Source organism: Thamnophis elegans, chromosome 2 (genome assembly GCF_009769535.1).
Source record: "Thamnophis elegans isolate rThaEle1 chromosome 2, rThaEle1.pri, whole genome shotgun sequence".
In the NCBI taxonomy this organism is placed as follows: domain Eukaryota; kingdom Metazoa; phylum Chordata; class Lepidosauria; order Squamata; family Colubridae; genus Thamnophis; species Thamnophis elegans.
Window position 1 is genome coordinate 80,014,716 of NC_045542.1, and position 19,215 is coordinate 80,033,930.

At 39.5% G+C, this 19,215-nt stretch overlaps 1 protein-coding gene across 3 annotated transcripts in view; it reads left to right on the top strand.

The window, feature by feature from the left end:
* PPP2R2B (protein phosphatase 2 regulatory subunit Bbeta) overlaps positions 1–19,215 on the top strand; it is a 264,160-nt gene that overhangs the window by 234,019 nt on the left and 10,926 nt on the right. For all 3 annotated transcript variants that reach the window (XM_032210843.1, XM_032210841.1, XM_032210842.1), the window contains exon 6: positions 10,539–10,703. In XM_032210843.1, coding sequence (XP_032066734.1) covers positions 10,539–10,703 — 165 coding nt within the window. The remainder of the gene's footprint in view (positions 1–10,538; positions 10,704–19,215) is intronic.

Below are 19,215 nucleotides of genomic sequence, written 5' to 3' on the forward strand. Positions count from 1 at the left end.
TAACCACTGTGCCACTGCGGCTCTTAGTTATTGTTTTACAAGTACCATATTTTTCAGAGTATAAGATACACCTTTTCCCTTCTAAAAGAGCATAGAAATATTGGTGCGTCTTATACACCAAATACAGCCATTTTTGACCTCCAAAAGCCCTGACCCTGCATCCCATTTTTATGAAAAATGGCCCGGTTTTTGCAAAAAAAGAGGCATTTTTGCCTTCCCCAGCACCCAGAAGCACTCTGCAGGTTTCAGCAGGGCTGGGGGAAGGCAAAAATGCTTCCATTTCCACCCATTTTTTGCAAAAATGGGGCCATTTTTGCCTTCCCCCAGCCCTGCTGAAACCTGCAGAGTGCTCCTGGGGGCCAGGGAGGACAAACACTTTTTTTCTTTCTTACCTCTTCGAAATCTTGGTGTTTCTTATACACCGGTGCACCTTATAGTCCAAAAAATACGATATTTGATTACAATTGCTCTTAGACTATCAGCACCATCCTTAAAACAAATCTAGACAACTAAACATTCAGAAAGAGCTCTGATTTCCTAATGCCATGTTAATCTGTGGCCCTTGCTTCCTTCAAACAGCATAACGTGCACCAATGCTATTAAAGACAATAACTGAAATATTTTACAAGACTGGATGTCAGTTGTCACTCCGTGTCCTACTTATCCATACTATTAACTAATCAATCTATTAGTCTCCTTCCTTTGGTAGAAACAACTTGAAACATGACCATTATCCTCTCTATGAAATGTTCCTTAAAGATTCAAAATAATTTCTTTCCTGTAATCTGACTAACCAAAAAAATATTCTATTATATTTATGTACTGGTTTAATTCTGAAGTCTGAAACGAAACATGCTAATATATTTAATATTAAATATTAATATTAAATACTATTTAAAAGTCAGTATATCATTTTTTTAAATCTCACAATATCATTATTTTCATGCTATTGAATATTGTTGAGCAGAAATGGTAGCGGTATCAGCCGTAAATTTGGCTAGTTCCCCTTTAAACGCATCCAAATTGATTGCCATTATAAATTCCTTACCCTGATACAGTTGTGTTCAGTTCAGAGAAATGCTGTTTTCCAATCAGCCATTGTTCAGCATTATTTGATTATTCCAGATTCTAACTACGTGTACAGAGGAAAGGGAGAGAAAACCACTCTATACATTTTTTGCTCCCTGAATAATTTTATAAACTGAAATTGTCACAGCCATAATTTATCATCTACTGTAGTTCCTCAACCAACAAATAATGTTCCATTCTTGCCCCATTTGCAGCTTTTTAAATATAACAGAACCATAAACATTACAGATAGTCTTTGTTTAGCAACCATTGTTGGGACTGGCAATTCCGTTGTTAAGCAAAGTGGTCACTAAGTGAAACATCACCATTTTATAACTTCTTTACAGACTGCAAAGGTTGCAAATGTGAAGACTGGTTGCAAAGTTTCACTTTTTCACTAACATAACTGCAAACAAGAGAGTTGCTAAAGGAGGACTACTTGTATACTATGTAGCTGCACTATCACAGTCTATGCAATTGCTGTCTCTGCCAGCAATTGCAAAAATGCAGTTATAGAAAAGGAAAAATAGCGAGAGTAAATACGAAAATTATAACAAGATTACTTTGTATGTGAGACTGGGATGGTGTTTGGTAGAATTGTGGTTGACAGGTTGACAGTGACCAAAATATAGTGTGGGAAATATAATGTGGTTTTATATTAGCTAGAGTAATGCAGAACATATTTCTGTTCATCAGCAGATAACTGAAAAGTCAATAAATATGAGAAAGTTCATTTTACATGTATTGATTTTGAGACAGTGCATGATAAAGTAAATAGGCTTAAAAATGTTTTGCATTAGTATGGATGGGTAAGTTGGTGTCTGAGGGTAATACGAGTCACAAATGATAGAAACATAGCAAGTGTCAGACTAAATAGGGAATTTAATGAATGGTTCAACACTGAGCTGGGACCAAGATGTATGCTTAATGCCATCTTATTTATTTAATGTATTTATGGATAACTGTAAGGAATCTTGTGATATTAGAAGTGTACTGATTACATTATATTTATGTACACCTTAGAATGCAGGTGAAGCCATGTGGTTTCCTGAAGGATTTACAATGAATGTTAGAGAAAGTGAATGATACCACAAGGAGCAGCAATATGAAAATTAATGTATCAAAGTTGGATTTGACAAGGAAGAAGGAATGAGGAATTGCAAGTTATACATATGCAATTAAAAGTTAGAGCAAGTATGTAAACTTGTGTAGCTTAGTAAAATGACTACTAAAAATGCAAAAGCTATCAAGTAATTTTAAGATGCATAAATGTTGGGAGAAAGTAGTTGGTAATACATTGTCTTCTGTGAGGAATTAATATTTGTCAAAAGAAGTGCAGTACTGCAGCCACTTCAGCTGACTGTTATCTGCAGTTCAGCGGTTCAAATCTCACTGGCTCAGGGTTGACTCAGCCTTCCATCCTTCTGAGGTGGGTAAAATGAGGACCCAGACTGTGGGGCGATATGCTGACTCTGTAAACCGCTTAGAGAGCGCTGAAAGCCCTATGAAGCGGTATATAAGTCTAACTACTATTATGATCACAATAGAGCCCCAAATTTATGTAAAATATTTGTTAAGTGAGTTTTGCCCCATTTGATGACTCATTCTTCTTAAGAGGCAAGTTGGTAACATGGTTGTTAAGTGAATCTGGCTTCCTCATTGACTTGGCTTATCAGAAGGTGGCAAAAGGTGACTGTGAGACACTGAAACCGTCATAAATATGAACCAGCGGCCAAGCATCTCAATTTTATCACATGACTACAAGGATACTGTGATGGTCATGTGTGAAAAATGGTCATCTGGTCACTTTTTTCAGTGCCTTTGTAACTTTGAATGGTCATAAATTAACTGTTGTAAGTTAAAGACTATCTGTATTATAAGAAAAGACTCTGGTCTAGTTTGATGTATGGAAGGGAAACTTGAGTATATCAGTAGCAGCATAAAAGTAATATAGAAGGAATGGTGTACATAAGAAATTTATGTGGAAAACATGGATTGAATACAAGAGAGAGTAATAATACTAAAACAGGACATTGAGGTGATTTGATCACCTATAGCAGTGTTTCTCAATCTTTTTTTCACCACAGACCCCCTTTAAATTACTTTTGTGGCCATGGACAAAGGCTGCTGACATAACTCAAGATTTAAATTATAACTTTTTTCAAGCCTCCGTGTATCGCGTTTGAGGACTCTCAGGGATCCATAGGCCACAGATTGAGAACCTAGAAAATAAATGAGAATCGAATGGCCAAACAAAAAGGAAAAAAAGAGGTTGGGAAATGAAAAAAAGGTCCTATCTAGATGGAATTAATAACTAAAAAAGAGTTTAATGAAGGATCCTTCTCTAGAGAAGTTTAAGCAACAAAAGTGTATGAAGTAGTATGGAAGCAAGAAAACGTACATTGATAAAAGTGTGGAGAAGTATAATTAATTGTGCTGGTATAAACTAGATTTAGATATATTTTCTTTCTTTACCTCTTGCTTTGATTTTTTATTTTTTGGTTTCTATTTCTTACTCAGTTTATGTGATGTGCTTTATACTGCTTACTCCGAAAGGGAATATTGTGACAGGTATTAATTATTTCCCATAATTTACCCAGAAGAAACATTAAACTAGATATTAAACTAATTGATCTGTAATTTCCCAAATCCCTACTTTAAAAATTGGTGTTACATTCGTTCCTTTCCAGTCTATGGAAATTCTTAGAGTCCGTGTTACAGATCTTGATAAGAAGATTAATCATTTCAAATCTAAGTACTTTAAAGTGGGTACCATTCAGATAGGGTGTATGATAAACTTTAATTATATCACCCCCCAAAAATCTAGGACATGTAAAGGCAGCTGTTCATTCTGGTTAGTCACACGCTGGGGACATGACCAGCAAACTGGACTTCCTTATCTGTCTCAAACAGAATTTTCATTTGTGAGTGGATAAGAAAGAAGTTATGGCCACCTATTCAATTTCCCCATCGTATAGCATTAAAGAAAGTAATCTTCACACACAGACACCTTTTCTCAATAATCTCTAAGGGAATGGGATGTTCTCAGTCTCCCATTCACTCCCTTTAACAGCAGGGACTTAATTTATTTTCCACATGGGGCAAAGCAAGTCTCAGTGCTTTTTTCCTCTCCTCTCTGCTCTTTCTAAACTAAGATTTCAAAAAGCCAATGCACTTACCTCATGCTGAGTTTTTACTACTGTAGTGTGGAAGCTTAACACTAGTAGCCTCTATGTTAAGATGTGACTGAGGGCACCAGTATTTGCACTAAGCGGAGATTTCAAAAAGACCAAAATATGTATGAGATCATGACTCCTTCAGTGTTTTGCCTTGTGACAATCTTAGACCAAAAACAGTGGCGGAAGTTCTCTCAGCCAGAATGATTAATATTAGAAATGCTAAGAATCTTTGTCTTTTGGGTGGCTTTATTTTGTCTGAAGAGGAGAAAAATAAAACAAGATTACAATTCTTTCCTCTTAGACCAAAGGGACCATCATTACCTGGAGGTTAGTTGATAGTGCAGGGAAAAATCAATCAAGACAATAAAAGGCTGGAGATGTAATTAGCGTAGACACAAACATTTTTTGTGAGCCTTTTCCCCCTTGCTTGCTTCCTTCATCCCAGATTTTTTTTAATGTAGCCTACTTATTTTACTCAGAAAATAATGGTCTACCAAAAAAATATCATATTCATCCTGGATCTTCTCTTCATTTATATATAAAGTGACTTCTAAATTGAATCTTAAAATATAACAGACATATAATGCTAGCTGTAATGTGAACTTTGCTACAGATCTCTGAACTTTTCTTCTCTTGCACCTAACCATGGTACAAATGCCTCATGAAAAGATCTTTTATTTGTATAAAAATGCCTTGACCTCTTTTCTGGCCCATATGTGAGACAGGCTTAAATCTTCCTTGGCTATACCAGTGTTAAATTAAAATAACATTTCCTCTCTTTGTTCTGTCACCATCAAAGGTATATAAGATTGGCTAGGTTTTGTCCCCCAATGTTGTGGCCTGCCAGCAGAGCTGATGGCAGACTCAGACAATGAGGAGGTTGGGGAGGAACATGGGCCAGTCCTAGAGTCTGGGGAAGGTTCTGATGAGTGCTCTGCTTCGGAAGCAGAGATGGGGCCGGGACCTTCCGATAGTTAGCACCTGCCTTCGTGTCAGAGATCAATGGGGCAGAAGAAGAGATGGAACCTGTTCCCGATGTGTGCATAGGCAGAGCTGCCAAGAGAAGGGAAAGTTAAGAAACAAGGGCTGACTCGGGAGTAAAGGCACAGGTGGACAGTGAATGGCCCCTCCCACAGGGAATAAAGAGGAGCGAAAGCGGAGTGGAGTTTACAGGAGACCACCAGTTCGCTTCATTAGTGTGAAGATTTGTTCGTGACTGTCAGACACTCCTTCCCAAGTATTTTCTTGTACAGCATTACATTTGGAAGATATCGGCCTGGCAGCTCTCCAAGCCTGATAAAGTCTGTGGTTGTAAATTCACCCTTGAAAAACTGTTTGCTGGGATTTTGCTAGAAGTGAATGAGACGAATTCACATTAATTAAAAGGGGTTTTGTTGGGACAAGGAGTCTGCTTTGTGATTTTGTGACGCCTAGCTCAGAACACCCATTTTCTTGAAGGGCAGTCAGACGACTGTGCAGATTGGAAAGAAGGGAAGTAGAAGTTGGATAATAATTGACAGTTGGGAAAGCCGAGTTCATGTATAACATTATATTGGCTTAAGGGTGGCTGGATAGTATTATTTGTGACTAGTGGGTCTTACCTTGGAAAGCTATAGCTCTTTTGCAGATATAATATTGGCTAGGAACCCTGTTCCCGCTAGAGCATGTAATAGTTTGATGATTTAGTCCTCATTAGCTCTCTTTTACTATTTGACATTTTTTCATTTTTACAAGGTATGCAGTCAATACCATTTCATTTTTAAAGGAAGCTAGATTTATTTATAGGCAGTTAATTTGGACATATTATAAATATATGAATGCATTTTATTTATTAAACATATAGCTTGCCTTTCAGGAGCTCCATAGTGGTCTCTTCTCCAGTTTTTTCCAAGCTTGTTGAGACTGGAGAGAATGATTAGCCCAACGTTACTGACTGAATTTCCATGGTTGAGACTTAACCTGTGTTTCCCCTGGGTGAAAAGAGGAAGAAAGGGGAGATACTGAATATATTATGAGGGACAGTTGAAGTAATCAGAATGCTGTAAGATTGTCTTCTTGAAAAAGAAATGAAGGCTGCAGTCTTAACTATGTTCACATAGATAGGAATATACCAAGACATACTTCCAAATAAGCATGCATAGAATTTCATGGACTATAGTAGAAGGCTTTTGTCAGTTCACAACTGAGAATAGAGGTAAACAAAAGAAAATTATTCAGATAATTGAAGATTGTGTACTATCCATAGCACAACATATAACCAATCTTAACTGATCAAAAAAAAAAGGCAAGTAGGTTTGAATCTGGTTACATGCGTAGAAGACCGAGTCATCCAAAAGCTCTAGGTGAGACTGGAAAAATTTTTAAAAGTAAAAAAAGCAGTGGCAAATATTTCTATTCTTTTACCAAAAACATGACATGGATAACTCTATGTAGTTAACCAAAGTTGATTTGACAGAATCCATTTCTGTTTATAAGAACAATAAGGAATATAGCAAAACATTAGGCCAAGTAAACAGGGAGCAACATGTGTTTGAGATCTATGGGAGCATAACTAGAAGCTTCTGGAAAGCATTAGATCCTTTCTTTCTCTAGCTTCTCAGTTGATCTATCTTGGCAAAAGTTTGCACTCTTCACCCCTCTGTTGCTGCATAGTATGGATACGTTGGATAATGGTCCTAATAATAGGTGTAGAGATGCTCTTAGTAGTAACCTGTACGAGTAACCCAGAGGTGGGTTGCTGCCGGTTTGGCCTGGATCAGCTGAACCGGTAGTAACGGTGGAGGGAGGCTCTGCCCACCCGCCTGGACACATTAGATGCAAGCATGTGTGGGAGCGCGCCCGAACCAGTAGTAACCAAATTGGCAACCCACCACTGGAGTAACCCTTAGAGGATTTGTGATTTTGCTCTGGGAGAAGAAGATGAGATCATGGGATGGATTGTTTGGGGAAAATGCTTTATACCCAATTCTTCATAATTACAGGTTCTCTCAGTACAGAGAAATCAAGGGGAAAAGCTACAATTCTGTTGCTTTCATTGCAACTAGCAGCATGTAGAAACATTTTGATAATGGGAAATCAATTGCAAGTCAGACCCTGCTTTCATTTCCTCCACTCTTATGCTGGTCCCAAGTGACACAGAAAAGATCCAATAAAAGAGAATATATGTAGCTCAGGGTTGAACTATGGAGTCCTGCCGTGTTGTCAGAGAGCACCAAGGACTCCACAAACAGAAAAGATTTATTTGGTGGCTTGTAATGGAAAACTATATTCTCAGTTGCCTAGCAAGTTGGGATTTCTTTTTCATGGCCTTCAATAAAATAAGATAAATTTGTAATAGCTTTTGTTTAGCCTGGTTTTGTTTTGTTTTGTTTTGTTTTTGGAATGAAAAAAAAACTTTCCATTAAGTTGCAGCGCCCCAATCACCTCTATGATTCAAGATCAGAAGACAGTACTTAATATGCCTTAGGCAGGTACTTCTCTACTCGAGAGTAGGGTGAAAATTACCTGCTGTGATTGTTTGTAATGTCTGAAAGGGGGGGTTATGTATCTGCAGCCAAACCCAATTAGAAGCCTGCGTCCATTCTGGAATCTTGCCTTCTTGGAATTCCTAACATGGAAAGCATGCTGATGTAGATAACATTTCTTTTTCATTCAGCTGTTTTTCAGTTCTTTTCAATTACTATATATGGGTCTCTAAAAGCAGCTAAATACACATGAATATAAAAAAAAATATGAAGCTTGGGGTGGGAACCCATAATGCTCCCAACTTTGTTGTTGTACAGGTAGTCCTCACTTTACAACAGTTCAAAGATACTGAAAAGGTGGCATGGCCATTTTTCAAAGTTGCAACCTTTGTAGCATCCCTACATGATGATGTGATCAAAATGCAGACGGTTACTTATGATCATTGCTGTGTCCACAGGTCACGTGATCACCTTTCACAACCTTTTGACAAGCAAAGTCAATGGGGAAGCCCAATTCACTTAACATCTGGCTTTCTAATATATCAACTGCAGGGATTCATTTAACAATTGTGGCAAGAAAGGTCATAAAATGGAGCAAAACTCACTTAACAACATAAATTTTGGGCCCAGTTGTGGTTGTAAGTCAAGGACTATCTGTACTTAGATTGCATGCTTAAGGATGTGATGACCGTATTTCCACCTGTATTTTTCTTCTTAACTGTTCATCCATAGGAATGCCATTGTTTTCTCTAATGGGGGATGATATTTTGGATTTGAAATGGTTAAAAATGGCTGCCACTAAGGACGGGTTTGAAGAATAGCTTCTCTCCCAAGTAGCAAGGTTCACGATCCCTGTTAATAATGAATGTTAACCTTCTTTTTTTGGCTTAAACAAAATGTCACTCACTTTTCTTCCTGCCAGTTTCCACTTCCCCTTACTTCAAGAGTTCCCGGTCTTGAGTCATGGCCTCCAGGGTCACAGTAGTTGTGAGGGAGGTTGCTATGTTTGGGGACTTATGTGATCAGAACTGCAGATTGGCTAAACTTGTTTCGGCTTGGCTGAAGCAAAGCAGAGAGCAAAGTGCTGGAACAGCGCCAATTCATCCACACCACAGGATGAATTGGCAAGGCAAACACTGCACCAGTTTGCAGCAAAAGGGGAAGACACATAGTCTCATTTCCACGTAGTCTCATTGAATGCCAATGGCCATGAAGATGCTACTGGCATTCGAGGACATAACTGGAGCTGCTAGGCTGGTGAAGTCAGGAGCCTTAACTTTTCTCCACAGCATAATTCTTGATCCAAAAAGTGTAAGTCCAGGCTCAGGATTGTCAACCACATCAACTTATTACAGCTAGATATTTGGCAGTTGAAAGCAGATTGCCCTCAAGATTTGTGAAGAAGGATAATCTTGCTCAGTAGTCAACATCAAAGGCAAAGGGAGACTATTTCTGCCCACAAACTCACAACATCCCAGAGATAAAGAACAGACATGATTAAATTCCTCATTAACTAACCTCTCTATTTCATTTGACCAGTTTGCTTATTTTCCTCAGACTATTTCCCCTGATAATACAGATTGATTTTGCTTTCTGAAAAGAAAAGTCTATTGTGTAGCTACATCAGGTTGTTGACTAATGAATGGGGAGTAGTTTAGAGTCAATACCTGACTGAGGTTGATAGTAGATAGAACAAAGCATTTGTGCTTCCACACAGGAAAATGTGGTATGGGGATAGATAAGGAGTTTATAATCCCAACATATCTAGTGGAAACCAAGGGAGGGAAGGATGGCAAAGAGGTGAAATGAGGATTTGCCCAAATAATTGAGAAACATGTGCTACTTTTCTTCTAATTGTTGAATTGCTTTATCTTCCAAAAAGTGGACAATTTTGGGAGCCGAATCCCACTGAAGTGTATAGTTAGAAAAGGTAGGATTTTTTTTGTACAGGTAGTCCTCAACGTAACACAATTGAGTCCAATATTTCTGTTGCTAACTGAAACATTTGTTAAGTGAATTTTGGTCTATTTTACAACCTTTAGTTGTTAAGTGAATCATCACAGTTATTAAGTTAGTAACACAGTTGTTAAGTGAATCTGACTTCTAGCTTTGAACAGTCACTAAATGAATTGTTGTAAGTCGGGGACTACCTGTAGTAAACTTTTCTTGCATTGGTGGTAAATATAAGAACTAGAAAAAACAAAGGTTGTTAAAGAGGAATTGATCTATTAACTAAGCAGAAATATGAATTCTGGGATTTGTAATTAAGAAGAATTGCAAGAACTGTAATGAAGTAGAGTTTGGAATTAAAGCAATGTGAAAAATCCATTATTTTCTCTGAATCAAAAGACGGTAACATGGAGAGCTTTGACAGATTTATAATGAAAACTCCTATTGCTATATAGGGATTTGCTCCATGACAAGTCTTTTTATTTTCTTACTTCATATCAATATAATGTCAAGACTAATTATGTTAGAATATATAGGTAGCCAGAACCATTAAGGATTCGCATCTAAGTGTGGAAATAGTATTTTACTAAGAAGATGCTCAGTTGCTGGATAAATGCTGGAGTTTTTACTCAGCAGGTATTTGAGAGTAGATGAAACATGTCCCTTTGTCACTGATTCCATTTTACCTCATAAAAGTCCTGTGTGTTAAGAGTGTTCTAAAATGGAAACTACTGGATCAAAGTTTCCCTAGTGAATGAATAGCAATTTCAACACAACCCTGACTTAACATGCTCTGTCATTTCCTAAATCATCCTGAGGTTAGTTTTTAAAAATTCTACCTTGTGTTATTTATGTTGCCTTGACTCTCGTGCATCAGATATTGTAGATATAAAACCAGCAAACATGGAAGAATTGACAGAAGTGATTACAGCTGCAGAATTCCATCCACATCACTGCAACACCTTCGTCTATAGCAGCAGCAAGGGGACAATAAGATTGTGTGACATGAGAACGTCTGCTTTGTGTGACAGACACTCCAAATGTGAGTATGCTCCAGCCATGTGTTCAAACATATAGTAAAAAGGGAATTTTGTATTATGGAATGATTTCCCCTAGCACAGGGCTCGGCAACCTTAAACACTCAAAGAGCCGCAAAGGTCCTAACCGGAAGCCCCCCATTCAGTTCTGAAGCCAACCAGAAGTCTGGTTCCCCCATCGTAAAGTCTCCTCCTAGCGTGGCGTCCTTTTTCCTCTACCTATCCTAACTGAAAACCCTATCAATTGTGGAGCCGACTGGCAACCAGGAGCCGCAGCAGAGGGAGGAAAGAGCCACATGTGGCTCCAGAGCGACGAGTTGCCAACCCCTGACCTAGCATATAAAAGAAAAATGCATATGTTTTGTTTGTGATAAGTGTCCTCCATTTATCCTTGTACAAGATAAAGCTATAAGAAAAAAGTACAGTAACCTTTTCCTTTGGTGATCAATGACTCCTTTCTACTTTGCTAACTAACATGAGGAATGATCCTTTCCTTTGCCTGTGAAATCCATCCTACTGGAACAAGCAACATCGAGAAAACACTTCCATAACTGATTCATTGGTTTTCAGGTATCTTCTTTGGATTGTTCAGAAAATACACAAAAAATGCCTGGATGGCACAAGAGGAAATAGCATAAGCAGTGGAGTGCTGATTTCATGTGTGGGAAACGTGGTTACACCACTAGGTTTTGTCACTATGAAAGAGGAAAAAAATGGAATGGTTACCAAGAAGGACCCAGTTTAACTCTATTTTCTTTCAACAAGCAAGAGATAACATTTCTTCCATTTTTCACTTGAAAATTTTTAGAAATTGAATTGCTTACCAACTTCAGAACATTTCTGAATGTTTGAAGTTCAACCATTGACTAAAATGGAGAATTTTGCCACTCAGGTGGAAATATTACATTACGGTCTTATTTTGATTAACAGGGGTAAATGAGCAGCTAAAGATCACCTATATAATATAATTGGAATGTAAATAGAGGCTTCATTCATTTTCAATCTCTGAAAATAGAGGTTGAATAGAAAATGTTAAAGTTAATCTCAAAATAAACTTAACATAGTCTGAAATTAATCTTTTTTTACAGATAAGAGTTTAAAGTGAGGAATTGTTTATTTTGACTCACTGTAACCAAAGTGTATTCAGGTATTGCTGTTGTTTTGTGAGTTCTTAGATAATTGTCTCTAAGTCACTTACACCAAGCAAATCAGAATTTTGGATATGATGTGGTATTTATCAAGACAAAATAAATTATGGTTTACTAAAAAAAAAAGCAATACAAGCTTTAGTCTGTTTCTCCTCCCTGCTCCAAAGGAGAAAATCAGAGGTATTTGGTTCTAATTTGCATAAAATTATCCTATGATTTAATATCTAAGAATGCAATCACAGTTGTCCATAAATCATAGCTTGCCTGTAAACCAGGGTTATGCCCTATATCACAAAGGAAGTGATTGAGACAATAATCCAGATTAAGATATGCTCCCACTTGTTCCTGCAATGATATATCATGGTTTGGTGCTAGAGTTGAACCAATTTATATCTGCTTTTCAGTATACCAGGAGTGTCAAACTCGCGTCATCACCGCAGCATCACATGACATATCATGACTCCCCCCCCCTTCGCTAAACCGGGTGTGGCCGTGGCCAGTGCGTGATGCATCTGACCCGCAGGCCGTGAGTTTGACAGCCCTGTCCTATACTATGTTTTCCATTGTTTCTTGAACAAGATCCACATTTTAACTTCTATAAATATTGATCGACTTCCTAATATAAACACGATCAATTTCCCAAAGTTTTTGTGATCACTGGTTATTATAAAGTACATTCTCCTCCTTTTTTTGAACTGTTGAAGTATAGTTCGGGATGAGGAATTAACTTCTAAAGGCAATGTCCTTCTAGGACAGAGATGGCAAACTTTTTTGGCACCACGTGCCCAAACCGGAACTCATGTGCGTGCATGTACGCTCATGCGCTGGAACACCGGGAACCCAAAAGCTAGCTGGTCTTTGGGTTTCTAATGTGCACATGCATGCCAGCCAGCTGGTATTTGCGCACACTGGCGCACCGGAAACCTGAAGACCAGGTAGCTGACACGCACATGTGCACCAGACAGCTGGTCTTTGACTTTCTGGCACTCCAGTGCACGCAAAGACTAGCTGGCTGGTACGCATGCACATGACAGAAACCAGAAGAGCAGCTGACACTGGTGCGCTTGCCTGCAGAGAGGGCTCTGCATGCCACCTCTGCACATGAGCCATAGGTTTGCCATCATGGTTCTATGACAGTGATGGAGAACCTTTTTTTTGTGCTCATGCCAAAAGTGGGTGGAGCATAGTGGGGTCGTGCATGGGTGTGCCACACCCATAATGCTATGCGCACAAACAGTTTGCATGCATGCACGACCAGTGCTCCCTCCCATTTTTGGTGTGCTTTTTTCACCCTCCCCAGGCTCCAGACGCTTTATAGGAGCCTGGGGAGGGCAAAAACAGCCTCCCTCGTGCCCCCCGGAGGCTCTCCAGAGGCTTCAGGAGCTTCCCTGAAGCCTCTGGTCTGCGAAAAAAGTGGCCTTACGGGCAAACCGGAAGTTCAGGAACGGACTTCCGGTTTGCTTGTAGGGCCGGTTTTAGTCCTCTGGAGCCTTCAGTAGCTCCCCTGAAGGCTCCGGAGGCTTCAGGGAAGCTACTGAAGAAGCTTCCCTGAAGCCTCTGGAGGACTAAAATCCACCCTACGAGCAACCTGGAAGTCACTTCCCAGCTGACAGGGCAAGCCTTGAGTGCCCTGACAAATGGCTCCGCGTGCCATAGGTTCGCCATCCTGGTTCTAGGATAAAAAAGTTTCCAGTGCCTATATTGCTATTGTAATTTACAGTGCTCTTTTGCTACCGAATCAGTTCCCAACCTCTAATAACCAGCTTCTTGAAATTATCTCTTCAGTCTTATCTCTCCGACTTAGTGGGAAATGTCATAGCAGCCAATTATTTGGCTTCTGCAAATGTCTGATTGTACTGATATCTATCGCTTGAATTCCTTGGTTAGCCTGGGTTTTTTTTCTTCACGCCTTCCTCCCGCTGTCTGATTACTATAAAATAGACAGTTCAGTTCAGATTAAATATATTAGTAATAAGACGCAAGCTGGAATCATTTCCTTCCTTTCCCAACAACAGATCCCTGGGCTTGGTTAGTGTTATTCCTTTGTTCTGTTGCTGCTGCAGTGTCCTTTAGAGTACATTCAAAGCAATTGTGAAAACAAGTTCAGATTGATCTCTCCCTTGATGGCCGATATTGATTCTCTCCCCCCCCCCCATCCTTCAGAAGTGCAGCTCCTCAGTCGATTGTGATTCAGCAGACCTAGAAGTTGGAATTTAGGCTGTTCATCAAGATTCAAAATAAATGCAATTCTGCCCTTTAAAGATGATCTTCCCTACCCCCAAAGGAAATATTTGATAAATGTGCTTTAAATGCCTCTTCTCTAGCACATCCCAGACCTGTGGTTTATTCCTCAGTTTTAATTTAAAAAGCCGACTCACAATTCTTCTCTGCGCAAAGAGCATTCCTGTCATAAATATGGCTGTTCACATCTCATGATCTGTCCTGGATCTTTAGTGAAAAGAAGGACCAGGGATGATATGATAGCACTGTTTCAATATCTAAGGGACTGCCACAAAGAAGAGGGAGTCAACCTCTTCTCCAAAGGCAGAATGAAGGCAGGACAAGAAGCAATGGATGGAAACTAATGAAGAAGAAAAACAACTTAAAACTAAGGAAAAGTTTCCTGTCAGTTAGAACAATTGATCAGTGGAACGACTTGCCTCCAGAAGTTGTAAATGCTCCAACACTGGAAGTTTTTAAGTAGAGATTGGACAACCATTTGTCTGAAATGGTATAGGGTTTCCTGCCTGAGCAGGGGGTTGGACTAGAAGGCCTCCAAGGTCCCTTCTAACTCTGTTATTCTGTTAATACAGTTTTGTACCACCTTCATTGGCAAGTATGCCAGTACTCTCCCTCCTTACCACCCCTTTCCTTTATCACTTGGGAAACATGTATTAAATGGGATTGTGCAACAAGGGCTGCTGCATTTCCCTGCCAGTTCTGATTGGTGCTCCTGGATTATGTAAACTCACTTTTTCATCTTTGATAGATTCTACTTTCAAAATGCATTCCTCTTCCTCACTGGCATTTGTAAGGTTTGACTTGCTAAAAAAAAATCATTTACCTGACACATTGCAGTGAGATACTGTGCCTGGTGCAGCAGAGAGTTGGCGAGAGAAGGAGAAATGGGTTAGGAGAAGCACAGGAGCTTATAATGCAGTTGATTTCAATGCAGTTGTATTTTAATGAGAGCAGAAAGCAGAAAGTCTTAACTGAAAAGGGAAAATGTAGGAAGAGAAATGTAATGTCTTCACTTTCTTTTCCAAGTTGTCAGGTCAATTTGGCAGACCTTGAAGCAGCCGAACAACCTTCCAAATCACAAGCAATTTTTAACCTTTTTCAGGTTCTTGTCCCCAGTTCTGTGCATATATATGCCCTTAGATTGTCTTATAATGGCATGTCTTTTCATGGCCCACACCATCTTCACTGGGTGAATATGCCCAGCAGTTGGACAATCTGCCATCCAATGTCTACCTCCAGAAGTCGCCAGCAGATCACATTCACCATTTTTTTTTAAATCACCTAACCAAGTTCACTGTTGTTGTTGCCTTCTACTCTCTTTTTCAGCCCCTTTCTATTAATTCTCTACTTGCTTCAATCCAACAACACTCCTATTATCCAAACATACTGTATATTTTAACTCAATGTCTACCACTATCCCTTCTTTCGTTTTCCATCGAGGACTTCTATCACTTTCTCCATTTTCATCTCTTCTTATCACTGGAATTTCAATCCATCCACACTCAGAGCAATTTTGGGGGAAAATAATTGCAGAAGAATGTTTAAATCCTTAATTAAAATTCTTTAAGTTTGATCAAAGGTGAACCTCACGGTTGCTTAAGCATTTGGTATTGATTTCATCACTGTAAGGAAAGGGCCGACGTAACTTATGTGTGGGAGCAATAGAAATTTAGTACTACAAATAGTCCTTTTTACAACCATTTCTTTAGTGAACCGTTCAAAATTTCAGTGGCACTGAAAAAATGACTTATGACCATTTTTGACACATAAATCTGTTGCAACATCTTTGTGGCCATGTGATAAAAATTCAGTCACTTGGCAACTGGCATGTATTTATGATGGTTGCAATGCCCCAGGGTCATGCAATCACATTTTGCGAACTTCTCACAAGCAAAGTCAATGGGGAAATTAGATTCATCTTACAACAATGTTACTAACTTAATAACTACAGTGATTACTTAACAAATGTGGCAAGAAAAGTCATAAAATGGAGCAAAAGTCACTTACCTACTGGTTTGCTTAACCACAGAAATTTTGGGCTCAAATGTGGTCGTATGTTGAGGACTACCTGTGCTACAATCTCTCCTTTTTCCTTTCTCCTCATTTGTCCCACATAAGTTCAGGTTCTGCTTCTTTTTCCACTTTGCTTACCTAGTTCTTAACAGAAAAGCTATCAATGTATGACAGGATGAGGGTTTCTGTTTATCAGCTGACTTTTTGAGGAGCCTGATATTTATTAGAGGTAAGTCAATATGACTTACTAAGGGACACGGTGTCTCAGTGGCTAAGGCGCTGAGCTTGTCGATCAGAAACATCCGTAGCTCGGCAGTTCGAATCCCTAGTACCGCCTAACAGAGTTGAGCTCCCATTACTTGTCCCAGCTTCTGCCAACCTAGCAGTTTGAAAGCATGTAAAAATGCAAGTAGAAAAATAGGAAACACCGCGGCAGCGTTCCATGCGTCTTCGGTGTTTAGTCATACCGGCCACATGACACCGGAGACATCTTCGGATAGCATTGGCTCTTCAACTTTGAAATAGAGATGAGCACCGCTCCCTAGAGTCGGGAATGACTAGCACATATGTGCGAGGGGAACCTTTACCTTTTAAAATAACTTACTATAAGGTCACCCATGCAGTTTCTGTGCCCTTACAGTATAGAACGTGAGGCTCAGACCCGGGTTCCTACTGTTTCAGACTGGTTTGGCCAAATAGGTAGTAACTCGGCCAGACACATGACCGTGTCAGTTCTATCCTGGGCACCGCCATCTTTATTTTCTGTTCTGAACATGTGCAGAACATCTTCATTGAAAAAAAATATAATTTTTCCCTTTTTAAATTTTGTGTGCATGCCAATCCAATAGCTGTCCCAGAGATGAGCCGTTTTTTCACAGAAACTGAGGTGTTTTTGCCTTTCCCCAGCCTCCAGAAGCACTTCGCAGGCTTCAGCAGGACTCTGAGAAGGCAAAAATGCCCGTTTTGTGAAAAATGGGTGAAAAACAGGCCGTTTTTTGCAAAAACAAAGTTGTGTTTGCCTTTCCCCAGCCTCCAGAAGCACTCTGCAGGCGTCAGCAGGGCTGGGGGGAAGAGAAAAATGCCTGCGTTTTTGCGATAAACGGACCATTTTTCACCCATTTTTTTTGCAAAAACGGGGGCATTTTTCCCCTTCCCCCAGCCCTGCTGAAATCTGCAGTGCTCCTGGGAGCCAGGGAAGACAAAACCTTTTTTCTTACCAGGTAGTTTGCAGGCGGACCCTTAGCTCCAGTGAGGCTGGAGCTCCACCCGCCTGTCAAAACTTTTCACCACCGTTTCGGTGGGCATGGCTTGGTGGTGGTGGGGGCATGTGACTGAGTGTGCATGAGTGATGTCAAGTTGGCCACACCCACTCAGTCACATGCCCCCCATCTAGCCACGCCCACCAAACCGGTAGTAAAAAAAATTGAGACCCACCCCTGCTGAGACTCCCTGTTCGTAATCCAGCACTTTAACCACCAGACCATACTTTCTCTCAGGGATGATATAACGTATGGAATGTTAACTCAGTTCTTCATATCATATTTGCTTGGTAGCATTTGTGTAACTCAGAAACATAAATAATCAGAAAACAAAATCTGCTTGTGGGCATCAAAGCAGCTTTCTAGCTGAACCTTCGGCGTGCTCTTGGATTCCAGAAGAAAAGCTGCTCTTTATAAAACTGTCTTGTTCTTGGTAGGTAGCCACTGCAGAAGATGAAGTGCTCTAGGTTTCCTTCCCAGGGCACTCTCAAGGGTGACATCTCTGAACAAAATTTTGACAGAGAAATAAGATTCCTGGGAAAAGTAATCCCAGGAATCCTCCTACGCGGAGGAGAGCCTTTTCAGTAGTAGCTCCGACCCTTGGAACGATCTCCCCGTGGAGATTCGTACCCTCACCACCCTCCAGACCTTCCACACAGCCCTCAAGATCTGGCTATCCCGTCAGGGCCTGGGGTTAAAGATTATAGTCTGTCCCCACCCGAATGATGAATGAATGTTGCTTTTATTTTAATTATATGTTATTTATATAATGTCATTGTGTGTCCTCCCGCCCTATCTGTTGTAAGCCGCCCTGAGTCCCCCCAGGGAAAAGGGCGGCCTATAAATAAATTTACCATTACCATTTACCATTTTTAAATGGCTCTACTGTTAGTCATTCAATTTTAATTTAATTTAGAGCCTTTTTCTAGACCTTGAAAGACAAAGCTTCATTAAGTTTCATTCCATCAAACTTGTATTCATTTACATTTTGATATAATCAGATATTTCCAATGAACTATGAATCAGATTTTTTGCATACATTTCGGTGCATTTTATATCGATTAACTAAACATAGATAGGTGGGGCCATGCAACCTTAATGCATAAGTGCTTCATGAAAACTTCATATCCTCAAAATCCCAGCCAAAAGCTGTGACTTGTTTATTAAAGATTAATTGAAGCAGTTTAAAACACACATCAGGGTTTCTTATTGAACTGAGTATATTAATAGATCAGGAGTATTAGTCTCTTACATATATTAGAGATGAAAAAGCCAGCTATGCAGCAAGATTTAGTAAAAATACTGTTTGTCTTTGTGGGAAAGCTTGATTAGAAAACAAGATATTGCATTTTTATCAAAGTTCACATAGTTAATTTTGAATGAGAGCTTAAAGGAAAAACTAAGCTAGTTTTGTTTATTCTAGAGAAAGAAGAGGAAATTAAAAAGAGAGAAAGAGAAGGTGAGAGTTGTTCAATTCAACAGCAAATATGAAGGTCATTCCTGAATTAAAAGAATCTTTTAAAATCCTAGAGTTAATAATAACTGGTCTCATCCTTTTCCTTGGTGATTTAGTAAATAAAACCAAGTTCTACTTCAGTGTGCCCTATCAGGTTTTGGAAACCATTTTAAAGGAATCAATCAGAAGGGGAGAGAGAAAATGATTTGCCTTCTCATTCCTGAACTGGGGAAGTAAAGGAGAAGTTAACTATTTCTTAGCAAAAGGATCTGGAACAATTTTTCATAGTTATTCAAACTGAAAAAAGAAGATTGCCCTAAATCAGGAGTTGGCAACCTAGAACCTTTGTGGCTTCTAACCAGAAGCCCTCCCCCCCCCCCCGCCCCGGGTCTGGAGCCAA